At 41.3% G+C, this 24,863-nt stretch overlaps 1 protein-coding gene across 10 annotated transcripts in view; it reads left to right on the top strand.

Moving 5' to 3' along the window:
* LOC128702485 (uncharacterized) overlaps nt 1-24,863 on the top strand; it is a 166,904-nt gene that overhangs the window by 47,610 nt on the left and 94,431 nt on the right. For 3 of the 10 annotated variants that reach the window (XM_070105348.1, XM_070105349.1, XM_070105346.1), the window contains 8 exons: nt 4,938-5,033; nt 5,794-5,892; nt 6,959-7,081; nt 10,631-10,744; nt 13,386-13,523; nt 19,368-19,538; nt 20,820-20,957; nt 23,331-23,934. In XM_070105348.1, the coding sequence (XP_069961449.1) occupies nt 4,938-5,033; nt 5,794-5,892; nt 6,959-7,081; nt 10,631-10,744; nt 13,386-13,523; nt 19,368-19,538; nt 20,820-20,957; nt 23,331-23,512 (1,061 nt within the window). In that variant the 3' untranslated portion in view covers nt 23,513-23,934. Of the gene's footprint in view, nt 1-4,937; nt 5,034-5,793; nt 5,893-6,958; nt 7,082-10,630; nt 10,745-13,385; nt 13,524-19,367; nt 19,539-20,819; nt 20,958-23,330; nt 23,936-24,863 lie in introns of those variants that run through there. The other 7 variants (XM_070105347.1, XM_070105354.1, XM_070105351.1 and 4 more) reach the window with 7 other exon arrangements.

Genomic DNA, 24,863 nt, shown 5'->3' with positions numbered 1-24,863 from the left:
GGAGCAAGGGGCTAGTAACCCCTTCTCCTGTATATATTACTAAATGTAAAAGGAGAAACTTTCATTTTTTCTTTTGGGCCGCCCCGCCTCGGAGGGATACGGCCGGTGTGTTGAAAGAAAGAAGACCTATATATCAGGGCTAGTCAGTTGGTGGCCCACAGTCCGAATCTGGACCCCTCTGAGTGTTGTAGTTGGATCACAGGCTTTAGGAGAAAGCTTAGTTAAATAACAGCTGTTGCCATATTCAGGATCAGGTGGTACTCAAGAGCAAGATTAATACATTATTTTATCTGAATGGACTACATACACTGAATGGAATACAGTATTGTAGCATAGCTAAACACTGATATTTTCTTCCATTCAGTGGTAATTCATATTGGTAATTATCACTTGTGCAATGAAGTTAACTTTTTTTGGCATTTTAGAAGAAGAGTTTGGATGCATATGGGCTGGGAAAAAAATATATCTGGACCTCTGCATACATTGGTACTTGTCCAAGTGGACCTTTGCTCATAGTAGTTGAGTAGCCCTGCTATATACCATCCTGTAGAGAGGATTCAATGAAATAGAATGACTTCGAGAGTGTATAAATCTGTAGTGGAGGGAAGGTGGGGTAGGGGTCAGCCTAGGAAAGGTTGGAGGGAGGGGGGTAAGGGAGGTTTTGTGTGGAGGAGCTTGGACTTCCAGCAAGCATGCATGAGCATGTTAGTGGTTTTTAGGACTTGACGTGCTGTTGGAGTGTAAGCAAGGTAACATTTATGAAGGGATTCAGGGAAACCGGCAGGCAGGACTTGAATCCTGGAGATGGGAAGTACAGTGTCTGCACTCTGAAGGAGGGATGTTAATGTTGCAGTTTTATAACTGTAATGTAAGCGCACCTCTGGTGTGGCGGCCTCCTGCCAAACTAGTGGCTAGATTGTTAACCTGCCGGCCTGCAGTACCACTGGGTACGTCATCAAACCCACTGTGGGGACTGTTGAGCTGGCCTTAGAAGCAGTATTTACCAGACCACCTTACGGTATACATCTACTGGTAGTAGAAAGTATTCACCTGAACACCTTACGGTGTATATCTACTGGTCTTAGAAGCAGTATTCACCTGACCACCTTACGGTATACATCTACTGGCAGTAGAGAGTATCAACCAGATCATCTTATGGTATACATCTACTGGCCTTGTAGAGAGTATTCACCAAACTACCTCATGGAGTACATTTGAAAGTGATGTCTATGGACTCACTGCTGACTTCAGTCAACTGCGGGCCTCCTGGCTGCAGTTACTTGTCACTCAGATTCCTGCGAACTTCAGTTACCTGAGGGCTTCGCTTAGTCTGCTGGCTTCAGTTATTGTGGGCCTCAGGACTTGGTTACCTGTGGGCCTTTGGTTGTAGTTTTACTAGCCAGTTTTGCAGACTTCGACCTGCGGGCCTTGGTGAACTTTGCTGATCTAAGGGAGTGTAGTGTTTGGCTGTCTTCTGAAGAGAAAGACGCTATGCGGGTGACACAGCCGAGAAAGAGTTATAACAGAGATAAGGGTGTCATGTGACACAGTAGAGATGGCGTGTGTGACGCAGAGACAAGGGTGTCATGTGGACACGGTAGAGGAGTGTCGTGTGACACAGAGATAAGGGTGTCGTGTGACACGGAGAGAAGGAGCGTCATAACACAGACATGGGTGTCATGTGACACGGTAGAGAAAGTGTTATAATACTGAGAAAGGAGTGTAGTATAACTCCGTGTAACTAGTGTAGTATGACTGAGTGTGACACAGTAGTGTCAGGAACGTTGTACCCTGTGTGTGGTAGGGTCATGACTTGATTATAATTTATTATTTTAGGATTTATATATATATATATATTCGTACAAAGATGTTAATTATAATTTATTATTGTAACATGTATATTTTTTTTTTTTTTTCAACAAGTTGGTCGTCTCCCACCGAGGCAGGGTGACCGAAAAAAAGAAAGAAAATCCCCAAAAAGAAAATACTTTCATCATCATTCAACACTTTCACCACACTCACACATTATCACTGCTTTTGCAGAGGTGCTCAGAACACAACAGTTTAGAAGCATATACGTATACAGATACACAACATATCCCTCCAAACTGCCAATATCCCAAACCACTCCTTTAAAGTGCAGGCATTGTACTTCCCATTTCCAGGACTCAAGTCCGACTATATGAAAATAACCGGTTTCCCTGAATCCCTTCACTAAATATTACCCTGCTCACACTCCAACAGATCGTCAGGACCCAAGTACCATTCGTCTCCATTCACTCCTATCTAACACGCTCATGCACCAAAGATAATAGGTTTTTATCAGATGTTAATATATTAAAAATTATTTATTATAGAATACTTGACGTGCTGTTGGAGTGTGAGCAAAGTAACATTTATGAAGGGATTCAGGGAAACCGGCAGGCCGGACTTGAGTCCTGGAGATGGGAAGTACGGTGCCTGCACTCTGAAGGAGGGGTGTTAATGTTGCAGTTTAAAAACTGTAGTGTAAAGCACCCTTCTGGCAAGACAGTGATGGAGTGAATGATGGTGAAAGTTTTTCTTTTTCGGGCCACCCTGCCTTGGTGGGAATCGGCCAGTGTGATAATAAAAAAAATAAAAACCTGTAGACCAAAGGTTGTTTTTATATGATAGTAAAAATTATCAATTTTTTATGTTTATTGAGTATCCCGAACTCTCATATTACTGCACTAGTATAAGCCTAACTAGTGTTTTTGTAATATCTGGCAAGACAGTGATGGAGTGAATGATGATGAAAGTTTTTCTTTTTCAGGCCACCCTGTGGTGGGAAACAGCTGATGTGTTAATAAAAAAAAATATAATCTACAAAGTACCCCAGTAAATGCCATCAATATCTACATAGCATCCCAGTGAAAGCTATTAGTACCTACATACCAACCCAGTGAATGCAACCAGTACCTATGTAGCACCCCATTAAATCGCCAGAATTTGTCACAGTATTAGTTAGTTTTTTTTAGTTTAATATGTTTATTATGCCCCCCATACCCATCCTGTGGGCAGTAGTCAAAAGATTACAGAGGTACATAATGGGTCCAGGGACTGGGCCTCAAAGTTTTGATAGCTGAGCAAGTTACAGAGGTAATGAACTCACAATTTACAAAGGTAATGAACTCACAATTTACAAAGGTAATGAACTCCAGGTAGGTCTAGTCACAATCATGACAAGTTACAAAGGTATTTACAGATTACAGAGGTACACAATGGGTCCAGGGACTGGGCCTCAAAGTTTTGATAGCTGAGCAAGTTACAGAGGTAATGAACTCACAATTTACAAAGGTAATGAACTCACAATTTACAAAGGTAATGAACTCCAGGTAGGTCTAGTCACAATCATGACAAGTTACAAAGGTATTTACAGATTACAGAGGTACACAATGGGTCCAGGGACTGGGCCTCAAAGTTTTGATAGCTGAGCAAGTTACAGAGGTAATGAACTCACAATTTACAAAGGTAATGAACTCACAATTTACAAAGGTAATGAACTCCAGGTAGGTCTAGTCACAATCATGACAAGTTACAACTTTTGCGAAAATGTTACAATTCCTCAGTTTCGTTCACTTTTATGTTTTGGTTGCAGCCCTGGGTGTGGAAATCTCACATTGTATTTACATTTTTATATTTTATTAATAAGTGTATAAATTTTCACCCCTTGTACATAAACGTTTATGTCGTATGTGTAAATTTTTACCCTTTGTGTATAAATTTTTATCCTGTCATATTAGTTCTGAGAGTTTTTCTGTTCCCAGAGCCTGGCCTGGGACCAGGCTTGTCAGGCAAGGGTCAGGCTCACTAGGTATGAGCCAGGCTCGTCAGGCAAGGGTCAGGCTCACTAGGCATGAGCCAGGCTTGTCAGGCAAGGGTCAGGCTCACTAGGTATGAGCCAGGCTCGTCAGGCTCACTAGGCATGAGCCAGGCTCGTCAGGCAAGGGTCAGGCTCACTAGGCATGAGCCAGGCTTGTCAGGCAAGGGTCAGGCTCACTAGGTATGATCCAGGCTTGTCAGGCAAGGGTCAGGCTCACTAGGTATGAGCCAGGCTCGTCAGGCTCACTAGGCATGAGCCAGGCTTGTCAGGCTCACTAGGTATGATCCAGGCTTGTCAGGCAAGGGTCAGGCTCACTAGGTATGAGCCAGGCTCGTCAGGCAAGGGTCAGGCTCACTAGGCATGAGCCAGGCTTGTCAGGCAAGGGTCAGGCTCACTAGGTATGATCCAGGCTTGTCAGGCAAGGGTCAGGCTCACTAGGTATGAGCCAGGCTTGTCAGGCAAGGGTCAGGCTCACTAGGTATGAGCCAGGCTCGTCAGGCAAGGGTCAGACTCACTAGGTATGAGCCAGGCTTGTCAGGCAAGGGTCAGGCTCACTAGGTATGAGCCAGGCTCGTCAGGCTCACTAGGTATGAGCCAGGCTCATCAGGCAAGGGTCAGCCTCACTAGGTATGAGCCAGTCTCTTCAGGCAAGAGTCAGGCTCACTAGGTATGAGCCAGGCTCTTCAGGCAAGAGTCAGGCTCGCTAGGTATGAGCCAGGCTCACTAGGTATGAGCCAGGCTCATCAGGCAAGAGTCAGGCTCACTAGGTATGAGCCAGGCTTGTCAGGCAAGGGTCAGGCTCACTAGGTATGAGCCAGGCTCATCAGGCAAGAGTCAGGCTCACTAGGTATGAGCCAGGCTCATCAGGCAAGAGTCAGGCTCACTAGGTATGAGCCAGGCTCATCAGGCAAGAGTCAGGCTCACTAGGTATGAGCCAGGCTCGTCAGGCAAGGGTCAGGCTCACTAGGTATGAGCCAGGCTCATCAGGCATGCATCAGACAAACCTGGACCAAGACCAGACTCTTGGGGTAGAAAAATTCTTATAACTCGTCAAAGATAAACCAAAAAAATTGAATTCATTTGTTAATTTCAGATAACACCGAGGATGAGAGTGTGGTATTCCCTTCAAAATTGCCCTCCAGCACCCAGATCTCCCCTCAATCTCAGCCTCGAGTTGCAGCCACTCAAGGTTAGTACAGTAAGTCCTTGAATTACAAACATATTGGGGACATCCTGAATTGTGTATGATAATGATGTACAGAATGATATGCGCAATACAGAAGATTCTCAGCATGTTTGTAAGTCAAGGACTTGTAGTATTCAGCTTTGTATTGAAGGGCCAGGGACTCACTCGTAACAGCATGATTGCAAACGAGTCACAGAACTTCCCTTCAAGGTTTAGTATTCCCCTGTCATGAGTTTGAACCCCCACCTGTTCTGTGGTTTAGAAAGGCCCCCTGGCTGACAAACTAGGGATGCAAAATACAAGATTTTTTAGATTTTGTCGCCATAGTGGTTAGTGTATTATGCACCCCATGTCCATCCTGGGGTGCACAATAAACTAGCCACTTCGGTGGCAAAAATCTAAATCATCTAGTAAAATTGTCACAATTTGTCTTACATAGGGTTTTATCAGTATGTTTTTTCATTTTAAGAAATATTCATCTCATGTGTTTTATTGGAAAATAATTATAATAATAATATATGAGAAGATCGTAGTAGGTGATATTAAATTTTCGATGGGCTTTTTCAGTTTCTTTCACAAACAGTTGCACTTTATAGGTGAGCTTTATAAGAGCACTTGCACAGGACAAAATCTTTTGGGCCATTTAATTCGGAAACAGTGGACAAAGGTTGTTCGTTTACAGAATTGTTCTTTGTTACAATCACATCAAAACAATACTTCCTTTCACCAGCATTCGCATATTATGGCCTCGTGTTTATTTCAGATAATAACATGGAAACGGAGAACTCGGAAATTCCTTCAGACGTGACCTCCAACACCCAGAGCTCCTTTCAACCTCTAGCTCAACCTGCAGTCACTGGAGGTAAGTGTTATTGCTAGTTCTTGAAGGACCAGTATCTGCTGAACAAGAAATGTGAAGTGTAAGTTGGAGAGGATATACTACCAGTACCTATTTTTACCATCCTGGTCATTGTTACTGTACCTATTTTTACCACTGGTAAATGTTACCAGTATCTACTTAGCACCCCAGTCAATACCAATACATACATACATTGCGTGCACTCTGAAGGAGGGGTGTTGATATGTTGCAGTTTTTTAACAGTAGTGTAGATGCACTTCTTGCAAGACAGAGATGGAGTGAATGATGATGAAAGTGTTTCTTCTTCTTTTGAGTCACCCTGCCTGGGTGGGAAACAGCCAGTGTGTTAATAATAAAAAAAATTAACCCTACAAACTACTGCAGTACATGCTACCAGTACTTACGTAGCAACCCAGTAAATCACCAAAATTTGTAACAATGTTAAGAGTTTAGAGGTTTCTTTAGAACATAGTAGCGGATAGATCCAAAATAAGCCGTAATAAATGACTGTTGACAAATAAACATTGAATGGATGGAAATTGAACTGTGTGTGCGTATAGCACGGTTAAAGTGTTGGGTGAGCTACATGCATGAGCCATGGCTCAAGTTCCCCATCTCTTATTTTGTGTACTCATAGTACCGCCTCTCCTCACTTAATGACGGAGTTCCGTTCCTAAGACCACATCAGTAAACAAATTCGTCACTAAGTGAGGAGCATACTATAATGGTAGTGGGTTTGTGTCAACCATCTTAGATATTGTTTTAATGTCATCTTTGCACCATTTATAATATTTCTGGTATATTTTTAAATGTTTATACAGTAGTGTACTGTATATTGTAATAAACAGAATTTAGGAAATCAGCTCTAATATACATTATTTAGGTATGCATACTGGTCAGAGAGCCCGTCGTAAGTCCGAGTCAACAATAAGTGAGTACGTCACTAAGTGAGGAGAGGCTGTAATAGCTGCCTGCAGTTATATATCTGTGCTTGAGCAAAGGAAGATATTTAGGGACTCCACATTTGTCATATCTGTGGAGTCATAATGAAATGTGTTTTCTGGCACAGATGATCACTCTGGCAATGTGGGTATACCTACTTCTGACAGTGGTTGCAGTGGTGAGAAGAGTGGTGTAGTCCTCAAACCTTCGACCATGCCTTGTTCTACGAAGATACGTGTTCCCACAAGCAGTAAGGCCTTGTCTAGTTATTATATGTAGATACTAGTACTGCAAGCTGGACAGTTTGACAAGTTATTCATTGTACAGTAGGGCCCCACTTATACGGTGGGTTAGGTTCCAGGCTGTCGCCGGAAAGCAGACATCGCCGGAAGGCAGAACGCCATTTTTTCCATGTATAAATCCATATAAATGCCAGACAACAAGTTTACACTAAATTATATAGAGTTAGTAACAGAACTAGGCATTAAAAACACACAAAATAAAACACATTCACAGTACACTCATTACTTTTCTTAAAGTATTTGTAATCTTAATGTAGGGAGAGAGGTGAGTAGTACTTATTTGTAGGAAGTCAGGTGCAGGTAGCCCAGGTGTAGGTAGCCCTGGCTCCCCGTCTCATACTTAATATACGATATTTAAAACATCCCAGAGAGGCAAAATACACATACAGTACACTCATTATTTACCTTAAAATATGTGTAGTCTTAATATAGGAAGAGAGGTGAGTAGTATTTATTTGTAGGAAGTCAGTGTATGTAGCCGGTAGGTGTAGCCTGGGCTACGCCTACCGGCTACCTACACTGTGGCCCAGAGCCATATTATTAACATCAACATACCTTGTTCACTGAATTTAATCATTTCTAACAACTACCTTTAGGTGCCATCATAAACGAAGGGAGAAGTGATGAATAATTCATGCCGAAAATTGTAAACAAAAGCGAAGTGGGGGAGTGGCTGGGCCAACGCAGATTCATACACGTTTTCTCTGATGGCTGAGCAGAGAAAATGTAATGTTGTCCCTCCACCCGGCTACCACACAGCTCTACAAGCATTATTATCAGAGCACACATAAAGTATGCAATAAATGCCAGACAACAAGTTTACACTAACTTATATTAAGTTAGCAATATTATTATTATTATAATCAAGGGGGAAGCGCTAAACCCATAGGATTATACAGCACCTGTGGGGGGGGGGGATGTGGAAGGCATTCAGGCTTAATTCGGGGAACTGGAGCACAGATCCAATTCCCTAAATCAAGAGCCCCTCACCAACGTCAAAGTTAGCAATAGAAATAGGCATTAAAAACACAATAAAAGGTAAGATACACACAGAGTACACTTATTACTTACCTTAAAATATTAATATTAATGTGTGAGAGGTGAGTGGCAGGTTGTTTATTGAATAGAATCAGAATGGCACACCATCATCCTCTAACTTAAAGCAAGAGGCTTACGACTTCTCTTTTTATCACAGCTAACCTTAGACGCCATCGTCAATGAGAGCCAACTAGTTAACGAAAGAGTAAACGAGAGAGAGAATGAGATACAGAGTTCAGACAATGTAAGAACACAAACTGAACAGGTAGTGGACGATCACTTGGTCAGGCGAAATAAATGCGTATTAATATGTGTCTACTTTTAGTTCATTCACGTACGTTTGTAAGAGTTTGTAAAACATTTACCTCAATATTTTTGTATAATAATAATTACCTCACAATACAAATACTCTTACATTGTGTACAAGTTGTACAAATTAGTTCAGAATAAACAAACAGCAACACACCATTTTTAGAGTGAATGAAGATAATAATATTAATAATAATAATAATAATAATAATATTATTATTATTATTATAATAAAAAGCACTAAACCCACAAGGGTCGTGAATTGCTATAGAGTAAAGGCATATGAAAAGAACATTTTTCTACAGTTATCCCCCAGTTTGACTAGAGAAAACGTAATTCTTCCGACACTACCTACACAGCTGCTTTGTAAACAAATCTCATATTTACGTTAATTTTTATTCTGTGAGTGTATGTATCATGTTTATATGCTACGTTATGGGTTTCATATATAATTTTGAGGAAAATATCATAGATGGATTAATGAAAATGCCTATAATAATGTAAAATAAGACAATTAGTGTGCCCAAGAGTGATTATTATTACGTAGTATTGGCGTCATGAGAAGAGAGAGACTTAGCGATTTTAATGTGTACCTGCACACTAGCACAGTATGTAAGTATATTTAGGTACAGGTACACATAAGTATAATTATCAGAGTACATATAAAATACGCAGTAACTTTAAAACACTTGAAATTTTGGAAAATTTCCTGACATAATAGATGTGGTTATGGAGAATGTAAACAAACCGGATGGGGGTGCCGTATTTGAAAGACCGCTTGCCATATAGCAAATTTTGGTCATAGTTTGACATCGCCGTATTAGCGGAATGCCATAAAGCGGGGCCCTACTGTATGTAGATACTTGTACTGCAAGCTGGACAGTTTGACCAGTTATTGGTGAAGGGCTCTTGATTCAAGATATCAGAGCTATCTTTCCCCTTGGATCAAATTTGACTGCCTCCCATTTTCCAGGCACTATGAATTAGACATTCACAACACCTGCTTATGTTTATATGTAGGTGTTTTGTCAACCAGCATCTTTACCATGACAAATATACCCAGGTGTCTCACGTGTCTAATTCAACTTGTCGTTATTGTATACCATTGATATAAAGCCACTCTAACTTTATTACTGTAATTACCTCAAATTTTTGAGGTGCTGTATTACCCCTACACATTTTGTACTTCCCCATGAATATCATAATCTTCCTTTCCCAGTTATGGCCTCAATAGCTTTAGTAGTTAATACACAAATAACCCACACATAGGAGAAAGGAGCTTATGACGACATTTTGGTCCTATGTGTGGGTTAGTTGTGTATTGTTCCAGTCCCGGTATTGTGCCTTTTTGTTACTCAGTAATTAACATTGAATATATTAACAAATAGTCCACACTTGGGAAAGGAAACAGATGTAGTCTGTTATCAGGTCACAGGTTGTAACTCAATATTGGTCCACAGTGGACTGAAATAAGCAAAATTACGTCTCCGAAAGTGTGGATCATTTGCGAGTTGTTTGAGCCACAGTATTGACTTTTATTCTGTAATGCTTGTTTCACTTAAATGTTACATACTGTTCTAATAATTGTAAGTTAATTGCTGTTTAGAGTGACATCTAAACTGTCGTATCTGCACACCTCTGGCAAGACAGTGATAGTGTGAATGATGGTGAAAGTATTTCTTTTTCGGGTCACCCTGCCACGATTAGAGACAGCCACCACATTAAAAAAAGTTATTATTATCACAGTGGTACCCCAAGTTTCGGCCATAATTCGTTCCAGAAGGTTGTTCAAGTGCCATTACCAAACGAATTTGTTCCCATAAGGAATAATAAATTAGATTAGTCCGTTTCAGACCCCCAAAAATACACTTACAAAAGCACTTACATAATTGTTCGAGTTGGGAGCCGGTCGTAACTCGTGGTACCACTGTATATTAATATAATTATTATTCTTATAATTTATTTTAGTGAGCAAGGGGCTAGTAACCCCTTCTCCCGTATAAATTACTAAATTTAAGAGAAACTTTCGTTTTTCTTTTTGGGCCACCCTGCTTGGGTGGGATACGGCCGGTGTGTTGAAAGAAAGAAAGAAAGAATTTTATTTTAATTTTGTAAGATGGCTGGTATCTCTCATTTCCAAACACTTTCAGAGAACATCCCTCTTCGCAAAAAACAACCTGTAAAACGAAAGCTCAACATGGAGACACCGTCTACAAGCGCCGGACACACAACAGTGACTCCCAACATAAAAAAAATTATAACAGGTGAGGAGCATAAAGCTATTTGTTAGTTTTTGTGGCTTTGAGTTGATAAGAAACCTTTGATTTGCTGGCATCTTAATATTATCATAATCTTTTTTTCAGCATGATAGTGTTAGTCCAGAGATGGATGATATTTAGGGGTGCATACAGAAAGCCCCTTTATATACAGTATCTCTGGCAAATTTAAACTTATCCCTTAAACTGTCCAGACGTAGGTCTACGTTCACTCGCCTACTGCTCCGAACGTAGATCTACGTTCACTCGCGTACTGCTCTGAACGTAGATCTACATTCACTCGCGTACTGCTCCGAACGTAGATCTACGTTCACTCGCGTACTGCTCCGAACGTAGATCTACGTTCACTCGCGTACTGCTCTGAACGTAGATCTACGTTCAATTTTACATGCTTTATGTAAAAACAAAATGTAGATCTACGTTCGAAGCACTATGTGAGTGAACACAGATCTACAGTGGACCCCCGGTTAACGATATTTTTTCACTCCAGAAGTATGTTCAGGTGCCAGTACTGACTGAATTTGTTCCCATAAGGAATATTGTGAAGTAGATTAGTCCATTTCAGACCCCCAAACATACACGTACAAACGCTCTTACATAAATACACTTACATAATTGGTCACATTCGGAGGTGATCGTTATGCGGGGGTCCACTGTACATTTGGACAGTTTGAGAGTTAAAAAGGCAATAACTAATTCATTGCTTATATGTACTATATAACATTATACAGGGTGTTTCAAAAGGATGGAACCAATTTCAAAGTATACCGCTCTAAATTGGGTCTATCTTTTTAAAGCACCCTGTTTATCACCATTTTGTGAAGGTTCAGTAAAACTTAACTATAATAGACTTTAGAAATAAATTGTACATGTAAGGGGTGTTAATGCTGCAGTTTTATAACTGTAGTGTAAAGCACCCTTCTGGCAAGACAGTGATGGAGTGAATGATGGTGAAAATTTTTCTTTTTCGGGCCACCCTGCCTTGGTGGGAATTGGCCAGAGTGTTAATAAAAAAAAAATTCTGGACAATAGTAAATGAAGGAGGGGTGTTAATGTTGCAGTTTAAAAACTAGTGTAAAGCACCCTTCTGGCAAGACAGTGATGGAGTGAATGATGGTGAAAGTTTTTCTTTTTCGGGCCACCCTGCCTTGGTGGGAATCAGCCGATGTGTTAATAATAAAAAAAAAAAACAATGTAAGTCCTTTATTTTCAGTATTTATGATGGTATATCAGTCTTCCATAAACAGTGGTCATTGCTATCTAAATTTAAATGAATAAAGGTAAATCAGGGAGGAAGGTGCTAGTAACACCTTCTCCTGTATGAATTACTAAATTTAAGAAGAAACTTTTTTCTTTCGTTTGGTTTTTCTTTTCAGGTCACCCTGCCGTGGTGGGATATAGCCGGTTTGTAAAAAAAAATCTGTAAACAGTGTACAATGCTATATAGTGGACCCTCGCATAATGTTGGCATCACATAACGTTAAATTCGCATAACGATACTTTTAATGCTAATATTTTCCCTCGGATAACGTTAAAAAACTCGCTTAACGATATTCGTTCTCGGGTACCAATTAATATCGTTATGCGAGGGTCCACTGTATAAGTATTTAGTTGCATGCCTTTTTTTTTTATATATATATAACACAATTTGACGGATACTCCGTCAATCGCCCATTAGTACGTCCAGGATTTAACAGGTTTCAGTAGTTACAGAATTACATTTATTAATAGTCACTTGAACAATCTTACCTTATCATCCACCGCAGTTGCTATTACCGGCCACCTGCTCCCGCACCCCCATTACTCCGTTAAGAGAGAGATTTCGTTCAGATTTTTAACCCCGGAGGGTTAGCCACCCAGGAAAGTCAGTGCGTCATCGAGGACTGTCTAACTTATTTCCATTGGGGTCCTTAATCTTGTCCCCCAGGATGCGACCCACACCAGTCGACTAACACCCAGGTACCTATTTGCTGCTAGGTGAACAGGACAACAGATGTAAGGAAACGTGTCGAAATGTTTCCACCCGCCGGGAATCGAACCCGGGCCCTCCGTGTGTGAAGCGGGAGCTTTAGCCACCAGGCCACCGGACCACTAGCCACCAGGCCACCGGACCACTAGCCACCAGGCCACCGGGTCACCGTTACATCTCAGCTTTACTGTAATGAGTTGGGTAAGGAGTTCTGTGAACCAAAATTTTTTTTTTTTTTTCACTTTGTGGCTAAGTCAGTATATTGTAAACTTGTTATTGTAAGGATGCTAGTTTGCTTCCCAAAACACCTTATACAAAAAAAACATTTTGATATTGCCTTTGTGTTATTTCCACGTCTCTTCGAAGAGGGAGGACAGAGAGAATTTAGACCTGTACGTGTACTTCCCTTAGATCCAATTTCATTACTCTCCAGGCATTGTATGACCCCTATGGGCTTAGTGCTTCCCTATTACTATAATGTAGTAATTTTCTTTCTTCTAGCAAACCAGCCATATCCCACCGAGACAGGGTGACCCAAAAAGAAAAATGAATGTTTCTTCTTTTAAATTTAGTAATATATACAGGAGAAGGGGTTACTTAATGTAATGATAATCATTTTATAATGGTAACTTAGAAATAATTTATAATTTTTTTTTTCAGTTGTGGACGAAGGGTTTGTTGATATCACCTTCTCAAGCCTTCTTGCTCGGAGCGCTTGTGGGACGTTGTACAGAGTGTATGCGTACATCACTGAATTATTCAGTCTCACCTCCAGGGTCTGCACTCGCTGTAATAATGGTAGGTTTCGACCTCATTATATGAAAGCATTCATTCAGACCCCAGTATGCATTTATTCAAATTCCAGTATGCATTTCAGACCCCAGTATGCTTTTCAGACCCCAGTATGCATTTCAGACCCCAGTATGCATTTATTCAAATCCCAGTATGCATTTCAGACCCCAGTATGCATTTATTCAAATCCCAGTATGCATTTCAGACCCCAGTATGCATTTATTCAAATTCCAGTATGCATTTCAGACCCCAGTATGCATTTATTCAAATCCCAGTATGCATTTCAGACCCCAGTATGCATTTATTCAAATCCCAGTATGCATTTCAGACCCCAGTATGCATTTATTCAAATCCCAGTATACATTTCAGACCCCAGTATGCATTTATTCAGATCCCAGTATGCATTTCAGACCCCAGTATGCATTTATTCAAATCCCAGTATGCATTTCAGACCCCAGTATGCATTCATTTAACTCCCAGTATACATTTCAGACCCCAGTATGCATTCATTTAACTCCCAGTATACATTTCAGACCCCAGTATGCATTCATTTAACTCCCAGTATACATTTCAGACCCCAGTATGCATTTATTCAAATTCCAGTATGCATTTCAGACCCCAGTATGCTTTTCAGACCCCAGTATGCATTTCAGACCCCAGTATGCATTTATTCAAATCCCAGTATGCATTTCAGACCCCAGTATGCATTTCAGACCCCAGTATGCATTTATTCAAATCCCAGTATGCATTTCAGACCCCAGTATGCATTTCAGACCCCAGTATGCATTTCAGACCCCAGTATGCATTTCAGACCCCAGTATGCATTTCAGACCCCAGTATGCATTTCAGACCCCAGTATGCATTTCAGACCCCAGTATGCATTTCAGACCCAAGTATGCATTTCAGACCCCAGTATACATTCAGTCAGACTTCAGTGTACATTCAGTCAGACTTCAGTGTACATTCAGTCAGACTTCAGTGTACATTCAGCCAGACTTCAGTATACATTCAGTCAGACTTCAGTATACATTCAGTCAGACTTCAGTATACATTCAGCCAGACTTCAGTATACATTCAGTCAGACTTCAGTATACATTCAGCCAGACCCCAGTATACATTCAGCCAGACTTCAGTATACATTCAGTCAGACTTCAGTGTACATTCAGCCAGACTTCAGTATACATTTAGTCAGACTTCAGTATACATTCAGCCAGACCCCAGTATACATTCAGTCAGACTTCAGTATACATTCAGTCAGACTTCAGTGTACATTCAGCCAGACTTCAGTATACATTCAGTCAGACTTCAGTATACATTCAGCCAGACCCCAGTATACATTCAGTCAGACTTCAGTATACATTCAGCCAGACTTCAGTATACATTCAGCCAGACTTCAGTATACATTCAGCCAGACTTCAGTATACATTCAGCCAGACCCCAGTATACATTCAGTCAGACTTCAGTGTACATTCAGTCAGACTTCAGTGTACATTCAGTCAGACTTCAGTGTACATTCAGTCAGACTTCAGTGTACATTCAGCCAGACTTCAGTATACATTCAGCCAGACTTCAGTGTACATTCAGCCAGACTTCAGTATACATTCAGCCAGACTTCAGTGTACATTCAGCCAGACTTCAGTATACATTCAGTCAGACTTCAGTGTACATTCAGTCAGACTTCAGTATACATTCAGTCAGACTTCAGTGTACATTCAGCCAGACTTCAGTATACATTCAGTCAGACTTCAGTATACATTCAGTCAGACTTCAGTGTACATTCAGTCAGACTTCAGTGTACATTCAGTCAGACTTCAGTGTACATTCAGTCAGACTCCAGTATACATTCAGTCAGACTTCAGTATACATTCAGCCAGACTTCAGTGTACATTCACTCACACCACAATTTGCCGCTGGCAACACAGTGATGGAGTGAATGATGATGAAAGTGTTTCTTCTTTTAGTCACCTGCCTGGGCAGGAAATGGCCAATGTGTTAAGAAAAAAAAAAGCGTGAACATCCAGCAGACCTTGACGGCATAAGATTGAAAATGAGGGGAGGAAAACTATTTTTAGGATTTGCTGTGCTGTTGGAGTGTGGACAAAATAAATCAATGAAGGAATTCAGGAAAATAGGTTATGCAAGAAAGGTATAAAATACCGACAATATGAAAGTTAAGACACATGTACAACATCTGGGTATCTTTATTGTAGATGTTTCGCCATCCAGTGGCTTTATCAATACAGATTCTAGGACATAATTAGAAGACAGTAGAACCATATACAAAAGATGAGGTAATCAGTCCCTCAGCCTTGGAGTTAGTGTTCACAGCATTGTGGTGGAGGAGAATCTGTATTGATAAAGCCACTGGATGGCGAAATGTCTACAATAACGATATCCGGATGTTGCACATGTGTCTTAACTAAAATAGGCTATCCAAATTTCACTTCTGAAGGTGGGAAGTACAATGTCTGCACCTTGAAGGATAGATGGGGATGTTATAATTGTGAGGGTCATTTGAATTGTCAGACTATAGAAAACTTGTACCATTGAATAATATTTCTTATAGCTTCTGGTAAGACGTCAAAGAGTCATGGACCCCTGCTGTTAACTTTTATTTTTTCCTAATTGTGGTTTTGGTGCCCCTGTGTTTCTGGCAAGATCCTGAGTACACAGTAATGGGCTGACTTTATTCAAATGGCCCTCTGTATCACAGCATCCCCACCTATCCCTCAGATGGTAAGCAGTGTATTTCCCACCTCGAGAACTAATATCAGCATCTCCACCTATCCTTCGTATGGCAGTGTATTTCCCACCTTGAAGACTAATATCAGCATCTCCACCTATCCTTCGTATGGCAGTGTATTTCCCACCTCGAAGACTAATATCAGCATCTCCACCTATCCTTCGTATGGCAGTGTATTTCCCACCTCGAGAACTAATATCAGCATCTCCACCTATCCTTCGTATGGCAGTGTATTTCCCACCTCGAGAACTAATATCAGCATCTCCACCTATCCTTCGTATGGCAGTGTATTTCCCACCTCGAAGACTAATATCAGCATCTCCACCTATCCTTCATATGGCAGTGTATTTCCCACCTCAAAAACTAATATCAGGCTAACCTATCTCACCAAATTCCTTCATAAATGTTTCCTTGCTCACACCTCAACAGAAAATCAAATCTCAACTAGCACTCGTCTCTATACAGTAAACATGAAGTGGAAACCTGTTGAATGTTTTGCACTCTGGCAGGATTGACCTTTTATGTCTCATAAACATTTGAGATGATAGGTGAATCTCACAAATCTGTCAACAAACCGGCCATATCCCACTGAGGCGGGGCGGCCCAAAAAGAAAAACGAAAGTTTCTCTTTTTAAATTTAGTAGTGTATACAGGAGAAGGGGTTACTAGCCCCTTGCTCCCGGCATTTTAGTTGCCTCTTATGACATGAATGGCGTATGGAGGAAGAATTCTGTTCCACTTCTCCATGGAGAAAATCTTACAAATCTCTACTTATATTCAGTATACACTTAGTTTGTGCCTCTCAATAGTTCGTAATCCTACCACTACTTTCTCCACTTCCTTCTTCCTCTTCTAGTATATATACTGGCTCCCTTACCTTCGTGTGTTAGTGTTTGACTAGTTGATGGTCCAATTCGGACCAAAACGTCATCATAACTTTCTCTTATGTGTTCTTTAATCCTATAATATTTCCTTTCCTACCTAGGAGATCTGGTCTGAGACCAGTCCATGAGGAGGATAATCCCCAGAATGCTGATAACACAATAGGACCAACACAGATAAAAGGGAGTAAATCTGGCAAGTGGAAGATTAAGAGATACTCAGACTCTACCACATATAGGCAGGCACTCTGGTGTAACATGGTCACATGTCTTCTGGATGTTAACACCCACCCTGGGATATACCCTATCCTTCCTTCTATTCACCCCAGGTTTATACACAAAATTACTTTACCTGCCTTGTTTCGTTGTTCCTAATTTATACATTTTCGTAGTAAAGGAGTTGTATCGATTCACCTTGAATGACCCATGTTTCTTCATTTTTTTAAGTATAACATTAGCATAATAATAATAATAATAATAATAATAGCAGTTTGGAGGGATATGTTGTGTATCTTTATACGTATATGCTTCTAAACTGTTATGTTCCGAGCACCTCTGCAAAGACAGTGATAATGTGTGAGTGAGGTGAAAGTGTTGAATGATGATGAAAGTATTTTATTTGGGGGGATTTTCTTTCTTTTTGGGTCACCCTGCCTGGGTGGGTCACCCTGCCTCGGTGGGCCACCCTGCCTCGGTGGGCCACCCTGCCTCGGTGGGTCACCCTGCCTCGGTGGGTCACCCTGCCTCGGTGGGTCACCCTGCCTCGGTGGGTCACCCTGCCTCGGTGGGTCACCCTGCCTCGGTGGGTCACCCTGCCTCGGTGGGTCACCCTGCCTGGGTGGGTCACCCTGCCTGGGTGGGTCACCCTGCCTCGGTGGGTCACCCTGCCTCGGTGGGTCACCCTGCCTCGGTGGGTCACCCTGCCTCGGTGGGTCACCCTGCCTCGGTGGGTCACCCTGCCTCGGTGGGTCACCCTGCCTCGGTGGGTCACCCTGCCTCGGTGGGTCACCCTGCCTGGGTGGGTCACCCTGCCTGGGTGGGTCACCCTGCCTCGGTGGGTCACCCTGCCTCGGTGGGTCACCCTGCCTCGGTGGGTCACCCTGCCTCGGTGGGTCACCCTGCCTCGGTGGGTCACCCTGCCTCGGTGGGTCACCCTGCCTCGGTGGGTCACCCTGCCTCGGTGGGTCACCCTGCCTGGGTGGGTCACCCTGCCTGGGTGGGTCACCCTGCCTCGGTGGGTCACCCTGCCTCGGTGGGTCACCCTGCCTCGGTGGGTCACCCTGCCTCGGTGGGAGACGGCCGACTTGTTGAAAAAAAAAAAAAAACATTAATAAATTCTGTAGCGTGATTTGACAACTCTTAATTTCTTAACACGCCGGCTGTCTCCCACCAAAGCAGGTTGACCCAAAAAAAAGAAACACTTTCACCATCATTCACACTGTCACCGTCTTGTCAGAAGTGCACAGATATGAGTGTCGTGATACATAATCAGTTACACAATACAGTGGACCCCCGCTTAACGATCACCTCCGAATGCGACCAATTATGTAAGTGTATTTATGTAAGTGCGTTTGTACGTGTATGTTTGGGGGTCTGAAATGGACTAATCTACTTCACAATATTCCTTATGGGAACAAATTCGGTCAGTACTGGCACCTGAACATACTTCTGGAGTGAAAAAATATCGTTAACCGGGGGTCCACTGTACTAAGGTTGTGTAGAAGAATAATCGTACCTAGGTTGGTTATTTACGGACTATTTAAATTGTGGTATTGTTTGCAGTTTATGGTTAAAATGGTGATTGACAGGGAGAATTAAGGGACTCCTTGATGCTATTGTAGGGCTCTTGATCCAAAGGAATTGGAGCTACCCTTCCATTCCTCAGATCAAACCCAATTACCTCTTTTTCCCAGGCACCGTATAACCCCTGTGGGTTTGGCTCCCTGTAAATATAATGATAATTTACTGGATAATGTACAGTGGTTTAATGACGATAAATAAGTATTAATGCACAAATAAACGGCACATAGGAGAGAAGCTTATGATGACATTTTGTTCCCACACGGGCAATTTATGATGATGTTTTGGTCCAAGTTGGACCAAAACATTGTCGTAAGCTTCTCTCTCCTATGTGCGGGTTATTTGTGTATTGCTCCAGTCACAGTATTGTGCCTTTTTGCCCTTAATAAATATCTGATTATATTGCTTTTACTTTTGTGATTGAAGGTTGTTTCTGTATCCACTTGTGGGTATGGGGTCTGTGTGAAGCATGTGGAGTGTGCACAGAGGGCGCGGCACTGCAGCGACTATACTCAAAGAACGACTTGCTTACACGTCGTACTCTTCATTGCCACGTGTGTCGTACACATTCCAGTAATGGTCGTATTAACCCCCAAGGTACGTGGATCAAGGAGGCTATTATGAATTTTGAGCTATAAGGGTGATAATGATAATTTGAATTTTAAACTGACGTAATAGGTTTTGACCCCACAACACATTGTCCCGCCTCAAGGGACAACACAACGTATATGTCACCTTATTCACTCCGCCATTGATCCAGGATCGACGGTGGAGTGAATGAGGTGATACGTACGTTGTGTTGTCTCTTGAGGCGGGACAATGTGTCGTGGGGTCGAACCCTGGCCTGCTGCAGTTTGGTAAATGATTCAATATCACTTGTTTCGTGGTTTCATTGCTATAGTGACACATGTGTAAATTACCCATCAGGATAACACAAAAAAAGTCAAAGCAACTTATTTCCATTGTGGTTCTTGTAATATTTAAACCTTAAAAGTTATAACAGCTAAGTAACTCAGCTGTGTGAAAATCAGTTGCAATAAAAGGAGATGTACAGTGGACCCCCGCATAACGATCACCTCCGAATGCGACCAATTATGTAAGTATATTTATGTAAGTGCGTTTGTACGTGTTTGTTTGGGGGTCTGAAATAGACTAATCTACTTCACAATATTCCTTATGGGAACAAATTCGGTAAGTACTGGCACCTGAACATACTTATGGAGTGAAAAAATATCGTTAACCGGGGGTCCACTGTACTAGGAATAAGGTAAACTGAGTTGTTTACATTAACAGCATGGAGTGTACCAATGGATGAAAAATGGTTAATGTATCAAGAGTATGGGTGTGAGGTATGATCTTCACAGTATTGTAGTGTGGAGCAGCTGGAGGCGGTGATGATGTTGGCTTCAAATTAATCCGGTAGAAACTTGCGTATCCATAGGCACATGTGACTGAGTATGTTAGAAGTGATTGGAGACCAGACTTTTAAGATTTGATGTGCTGTTGGAGTGTGAGCATGTGAGAATATCTCATTAAGTTGGTCTGTTATGTGTTGTTTCCAATAGACTTATCTCTGGTTAGATCCATGTACAGTTGTTCTTATCTTTAAATGTTATGTAGTTATTATATGCATGAGGTACTACACTAGTAGAACCAAACAGTACCTGGGGAATGGATGGCAAACAATTTTAACCAGATGAAGAAGAGAGTAACTATTTCTTGGATTAATAACTGTTCACCGTTAAGGCACACTGAGGTGTTGTGTGTTCAGTCACATTGAGATTTAGGATGTAACAGGGAAGAACAAGCTTCCTAAATGAAAGAAAAGTTCTGTTGAGAGTATTTTGCAATATTATTAACTTAATTCTTGATTGGCAGGAAAGCCGAGTACTAGCACTGCAGAGTACCAGGGAACAGTTTCACCCATCGTTAGACTTGTTTTGTGTCTTAGAGACCCTGAGACTGGCTTTATAGGAAGGTTTAATGTCAGTGCCGACTCTGCAGAGCGTCTCTTGGGTAAGTTTAAGAAATCCACAGTTTGTAAATACAGTGGTACCCTGAGTTTCGTACAGCTCCCAATTCGAACAATTATGTAAGTGTATGATTGTAAGTGCTTTTGTAAGTGTGTTTTTGGGGGTCTGAAATGGACTAATCTAATTTACATTATTCTTTATGGGAACAAATTTGTTCAGTAATGGCACTCGAACAGCCTCCTGGAACGAATTATGTACGAAACTTGGGGGTACCACTGTATAACAAGAACCAGACTGGCTTTAGAGTTCAGTTTAACCAGCTGCATTTCTAGAGGTCTTGTGAATCTGGAATGAGTGAATAAGAATTTTTTTTTTTTTTCAACAAGTTGGCCGTCTCCCACCGAGGCAGGGTGACCCAAAAAGAAAGAAAATCCCCAAAAAGAAAATACACTCATCATCATTAAACAGTTTCACCACACTCACACATAATCACTGTTTTTGCAGAGGTGCTCAGAACACAACAGTTTAGAAGCATATACGTATAAAGATACACAACATATCCCTCCAAACTGCTAATATCCTGAAACCCCTCCTTTAGAGTGCAGGCATTGTACTTCCCATTTCCAGGACTCAAGTCCGGCTATATAAAAATAACCGGTTTCCCTGAATCCCTTCGCTAAATATTACCCTGCTCACACTCCAACAGATCGTCAGGTCCCAAATACCATTCGTCTCCATTCACTCCTATCGAACACGCTCATGCATGCCTGCTGGAAGTCCAAGCCCCTCACCCACAAAACCTCCCTTACCCCTTCCTTCCAACCTTTTCGAGGACGACCCCTACCCCGCCTTCCTTCTCCTACAGATTTAAATGCACTCCATGTCATTCTACTTTGATCCATTCTCTCTAAATGACCAAACCACCTCAACAACCCCTCTTCTGCCCTCTGACTAATACTTTTATTAACTCCACACCTTTTCCTAATTTCCACACTCCGAATTTTCTGCATAATATTTACACCACACATTGCCGTTAGACAGGACATCTCCACTGCCTCCAACCGCCTCCTCGCTGTTGCATTTACAACCCAAGCTTCACACCCATATAAGAGTGTTGGTACCACTATACTTTCATACATTCCCTTCTTTGCCTCCATAGATAACGTTTTTTGCCTCCACATATACCTCAACGCACCACTCACCTTTTTTCCCTCATCAATTCTATGATTAACCTCATCCTTCATAAATCCATCCGCCGACACGTCAACTCCCAAGTACAGTGGAACCTCAAAAATCGAACTGCTCCCAACACGACCAATTATGTAAATGTATTTTTGTAAGCGCTTTTATAAGTGTATTTTTGAGGGTCTGAAATGGACTAATCTAATTTACATTATTCCTGATGGGAATAAATTCATTCGGTAAAGGCACTTGAACAGCCTTCTGGACCGAAGAAAGTTCGATATTTGAGGTTCCACTGTATCTGAAAACATTCACTTCTTCCATACTCCTCCTCCCCAGTTTGATATCCAGTTTTTCTTTATCTGAATCATTTGATACTCTCTGTCCATATAATTGAAAAAATCAGGCTGTAAATATTGGCATTCCTATGAAAGAAAGTGCAAATATTGGAGGTTTGGCCATGGGAAATATATTGAGAATATTTTTTTACAAAATTGGCACCGAGAATAATTGTACAGTGGACCCCCGCTTAACGATCACCTCCCAATGCGACCAATTATGTAAGTGTATTTATGTAAGTGCGTTTGTACGTGTATGTTTGGGGGTCTGAAATGGACTAATCTACTTCACAATATTCCTTATGGGAACAAATTCGGTCAGTACTGGCACCTGAACATACTACTGGAATGAAAAAAGTTCGTTAACCGGGGGTCCACTGTATATTGAGAATATTTTTTTACAAAATTGGCACCGAGAATAATTGTAGCTGTTCATTAGAGCTCTACTACTAAACTTAAATTTATTAAGCGAGATTGATGCATATTTTTCAAGCCGAGTTCCTGGGCCTTATATCCATATGCTCTTTTGAAGTAGAAAATATATTACCAATAATGCAGATAACCAGGACATTTTTTTTAGATATGTGCCCCCTCAAGGGAGGTTCCTTGATGCTGGTGAGGGGCTCTTGACCTTGGGAATTGGATCTGTGCTCTTTTGCTTGAAGAGAATTTCAATTCCTTGATTTCATATTATTATTATAATCAAGGGGGAAGCGCTAAACCCGGAGGATTATACAGCGCCTGGGGGGGGGGATGTGGAAGGCATTCAGGCTTAATTCGGGGAACTGGAGCACAGATCCAATTCCCTAAATCAAGAGCCCCTCACCAACATCAAGGAACCTTCCTTGAGGGGCTTGATTTCATAGATGACTGGAACTGATGTTTTCACTTTCCAGGAGGAGTAACGCCCAAGTTTTCCTGGATAATTCAAGAAACTGAAGCACAGCTTCGTGAATTACTTGCAGCCATTCTCTCAGTTCAAGACCGATTGCATTTTGGTATCAAGAAGACAAGGACAAGCCAAGGGACTCCGCAGTACCTTGTAAGCAACACTTCTTTGCTCTTGATAGATGCATAGTTGGCTCCTATTTGATCTCTAAGGAGTGTGTTGCAGTTTTTATGCTAATTTTTATAAGGAAGAGTAGTTGTTATACTTTATTTTATTTTTTACCATGTTTAATTTGCTCAGCTGTTTCTCTGGAACACGAATTGTGAACTGAATTTAAGAAAAGAAAAAAATGGATTTTATATTTGATGCATTTTTTTTGTTGATCATTTTTTTTCATGCTAACCTTAACAGTGTCCATTATCACTCATTTTAATGTCACTTTTGTCTTGTGTTGCTAATCCATCCCCATCTGCGGATGTTTCCATTTCTACTTTTAAGAGTTGCTGATTACAAAGAGAATCTCTTGAATAACAAAAAAGGCACAATACCGTGACTGGAACGATACACAAATAACCCGCACATAAAAGAGAGAAGCTCACGACAACGTTTCGGTGTGACTTTGTAAATGGTCCAAGTCAGACCGAAACGTCGTCGTAAGCTTCTCTCTTTTATGTGCGGGTTATTTGTGTATAGAATCTCTTGATTTAGTTCTATAGAATTACCAGATCTGTAACATGCTTAATTGCAGTGCCTAGTTTTATTCAGCTTTGAGGTCTGTCTGGAATACTGGTTATTTCAGCTATGATATACCATGCTTACCTCTCCATCATCATCTTTCTCCCTCCCTTGTTCTTTCTTCTTTCAACGTACCAGCCATATCTCACTGAGGCGGGGCGGCCCAAAAGAAAAAACTAAAGTTTCTCCTTTTAAATTTAGTAATATATACAGGAGAAGGGGTTACTAGCCCCCTTGCCTCCCTTATTATTATATTATAATCATGGGGGAGTGCTGAACCCATAAGATTATACAGTGCATGGGGGGGGGGATGGAAGGTACTCGGGCTCAATTCAGGGAACCGGAGCATAGATACGATTCCCTAGATCATGAGCCCCTCGCCAGCATCAAGGGACCTCCCATGAGGGGCTCCCTTCCTTAGACTTCTGTTCCTTCTACCCACCTCCCTTTATTTTATGTACTCCTCTAGGGAGGCTCCTTAATGCTGGTAAGAGGCATGTAATACAAGGAATCAAGTTTATTCTCTCCTTCCTTGGGTTGATACTGATCGTCTTCCATCCCCGAGCACTGCATAAGTATGAATCTTGTACATTACAAGTAATGTGAAAAAATTAGTAACTTTTTTTAAACAATTCTCAGATGAATGGATAAACATATTACGTATAAGTTTAAAGTGTACAAATATAGAGGCGAGATATATTGACAGTAAGACAAAACCAGTTGTTATACATACTAGAGTTTTCATGAGTACAAATCGATAGTATTTTCTGATGTAAAGATAAGGCACTTGTAGTTTGTCATTTGC

The sequence above is a fragment of the Cherax quadricarinatus genome, chromosome 98 (genome assembly GCF_038502225.1).
Source record: "Cherax quadricarinatus isolate ZL_2023a chromosome 98, ASM3850222v1, whole genome shotgun sequence".
NCBI classification, from domain to species: Eukaryota; Metazoa; Arthropoda; class Malacostraca; order Decapoda; family Parastacidae; genus Cherax; species Cherax quadricarinatus.
This window is presented reverse-complemented; position numbering and strand designations above follow the sequence as displayed.